The 2,629-nt window shown below is 59.8% G+C and overlaps 1 protein-coding gene and 1 long non-coding RNA gene across 2 annotated transcripts in view; one reads left to right on the top strand and one right to left on the bottom strand.

Moving 5' to 3' along the window:
* LOC103914431 lies at positions 1–2,184 on the top strand. Its single transcript, XR_663461.1, has 3 exons — positions 1–32; positions 860–937; positions 1,759–2,184. It is a non-coding gene; the product is annotated as an uncharacterized LOC103914431 (long non-coding RNA).
* A 188-nt stretch (positions 2,185–2,372) lies between these two features.
* The window catches only part of LOC103914444 (transmembrane protein 17B-like), a 2,286-nt gene continuing 2,029 nt past the window's right edge, over positions 2,373–2,629 (bottom strand). The window contains exon 4 of the mRNA XM_009321083.1: positions 2,373–2,381. Coding sequence (XP_009319358.1) covers positions 2,373–2,381 — 9 coding nt within the window. The remainder of the gene's footprint in view (positions 2,382–2,629) is intronic.

Raw genomic sequence — 2,629 nt, forward strand, 5'->3', positions numbered from 1 at the left:
GCTTCGGCCCTGGCATCGCGTTCTTTGGTGCCGTGAGTACTCCAGATACGCTCTTTTCCTCTGATCCGTGGGTTGGGATTTGCCACTCGTCTGTTGTTTCCCCCGCCTGCCTGGGCGCGAGGCTTCCTGGGTGCCTGCCAGCCCGGGAGGGGAGATTGTTAACACTCGCAGGGTGTTAGCTCCCGTTTTCCTGTTTGTGATCATTAGCAGTAATGACACTGCCGGATGAAGGATCCTGAGCGCTGTCAGGGGCACATCTCGGGGAGGCTGGGTGTTTGTGTTGACCCTGGGAAGGCGCATTGCTGGGGCGTTGCTGGCTGGTCTGCTCCAGCTGTCTCGGCCAGCAGGAGGGAGCACCTCCTGTCTGTGTTTCTCCCCTGACTCTAAAGGGAGCCAGGGTCCAGCTCCAGCACGGACATGGCGTTGTGGTCATCGAGACGAGGCAGCCCCTTTGTAGAGCACTTCTGTGGCTCTTCCCTTTCAGCAGAGTAACGGGGAGCCAGGGCTCCCCCACCTGCCCCCTCTTTCCTCCCAGACATGCTCATCCCAGTCCCTTACATGGCTGTGACGGCGGCTCTCTGCTGGACCAGCCCTCACCCTGCGTCCGTGCATTGCAGCCCAGATGATCACGTCTAACCTCCTGTGCAGCTAATGGGAGCAGGTTGGGTCAAAGAGGACCTGGTGGAGCTGCCTGGGTGGCCTGGGAGGCAGGTCAGGCTCGCTGCCCCCCAGCACTGGCCAGGTGCTGGAGTTTGGCCCGCAGCCGGCTGCAGGGCTTGGTGGGAGCCAGGACAGAGGGCCTGGCACTCCTGCAGGAAGTTTCACTGCTGACTGCCCTGCTGCGTTTGTCTGTCTCCAGGCCACGGTGGTCTGTGATCTGGTTCTGCTCTACCTGGATGCGAAGGCTGACTTCTATTGGAAGGAGAAGTTTGAGGAGGTAAGGATGGGGCCACTTCGGAGAGATGAGGTTTGAGTGAAGTTTTGCAAGCAGATTTAATTATTTTCTGCCCCTTGGTTAAACTCAATTCACAAGATCTGGGAAAACCCTGGCAGAGCAGTTCTTAGTCTTCGACTCTTGGGCTTGGTGGCTGGTCTGAACTGAACCTGACGGAGATTAAACTCCTGCAAGTTTAATGACAACAGGCAGCAGAGTGGAAGAGAGGGACTCGGCTGGTGTCCGGAGGCTGTACCACGGCCTCAACTACTGTTAGACAGCAAGGAGTCCCCGAGGGGACCTTACCGTAGAAACCTGACCCAGCTCCGCATTTATTCACCCTCTTCCAAGCGGAATCTGGCCAAACTCCGTGTGGAGAGAGGGCAGCTCTTCGGAGCGCGCCCTGGCGCCGTGTCGGTGCTGACGCTGCGGCTCCGTGACAGGTTTTCTTGCCGTGCGTGATTCCCGCTTTGGCGCTGCCCAGCCCTGGTGAGTCAGGGAGTCGCAGGGTGTGGCCTGGGAGGCCCCCGCAGAGCAGGAGAGCTGCCAGCCCTAGCTCGGGTCACCTTCGGCTTTATCTGGCCAAGTCTTAGAAACCGCTGAGGACAGAGATCCCCCAGCTCCTGGTGAGCTGCCCCAGGGCTGCACCGTCCTACTGGGGGGAAAAAAAGTTCTTCCTAATGCCTGATCTCAAATCACGAGTGGAGTGGGGGTCTCAAACAATGAATCTGGTTGCACGGGACTGAGCAGAGCAGCGCAGGACCACCTGCCTCGGCTTGTCCTCTTGTCTCTAGTATATTAAGATGCCCCTGTTCGTTTCGCAGGCGAAACCCCCCAAAGGTAAGACCGAGGCTGCAGCTTAGGGACATCGGGAATGCTCTGCTACAAGCACCCTTCGCTCCGGAGCAACCTCCAGGTAGATGCGATGGGGGCATGGCTGCGGCCCAAGTGGAGGCGGCCCAGTTCTCCTGGCCTGAGTGTGCCCTGCTGGGGTGAGGGTCTCCCTTTCCCGGAGAAACACTTGCGTTGGCAGTTCTTGGCTCCTGGAGCACAAAGCCATCCCATGTGCAGCTCCCAGCACTGACCGGCTGGTGACTGAGCAGAGCTGGGCTGTGGAGCTGCTGCGGCTGGTTCAGCTTGCTGGGAAGCGGCTGGGCCATGCTCCGCACAAGAGGCTTAAAGCACTTTGCGCTTCTTCACGTTCCACGTGGCCGTGGGCCTTGATTTCCCCTGAAAAACGGGGATGCAACGAAATAAAGCTGTTCAAAAAGCGGGAGGTGGCTCTGCTCTGTCTCTAGCCCTGGGGGTGGCTGCGAAGGTTTTGTGGTGTCACTCTTGCACCTCGCAGCACCCTGCATGCTTCCAGCTGGGATGGCTTCATGCGAGCTGCCCAGATCCTTGGGAGCTCCCCAGGGAATAGCAGGGCTGCCCCCCTCCCCTACTTCGGCTACGCTCACGGAGGGTTTAAGAGCTGAGCTTAAGGTGGCAGCCCTGGGCTGGTACTTGCTTACTGGGGGGTGCAGTGGCTCCTGTGCCCCCTGGTTCCTGCCTCCTGCCAGGGCTGATGCTCAGCGAGGACAAGCGCAGCCCTGGGGTGAGCCTGAGCATTTTGGAGGTGCTGAACCCTGCGCTCCCACCTGCCCCGGGGTTTTGTCGGCCTGGTGCAGGGCAGGGACCGGCAGGGTCCATGCCCAT

Source organism: Pygoscelis adeliae, unplaced genomic scaffold, assembly GCF_000699105.1.
Source record: "Pygoscelis adeliae isolate BGI_AS28 unplaced genomic scaffold, ASM69910v1 Scaffold403, whole genome shotgun sequence".
Lineage (NCBI taxonomy): Eukaryota > Metazoa > Chordata > Aves > Sphenisciformes > Spheniscidae > Pygoscelis > Pygoscelis adeliae.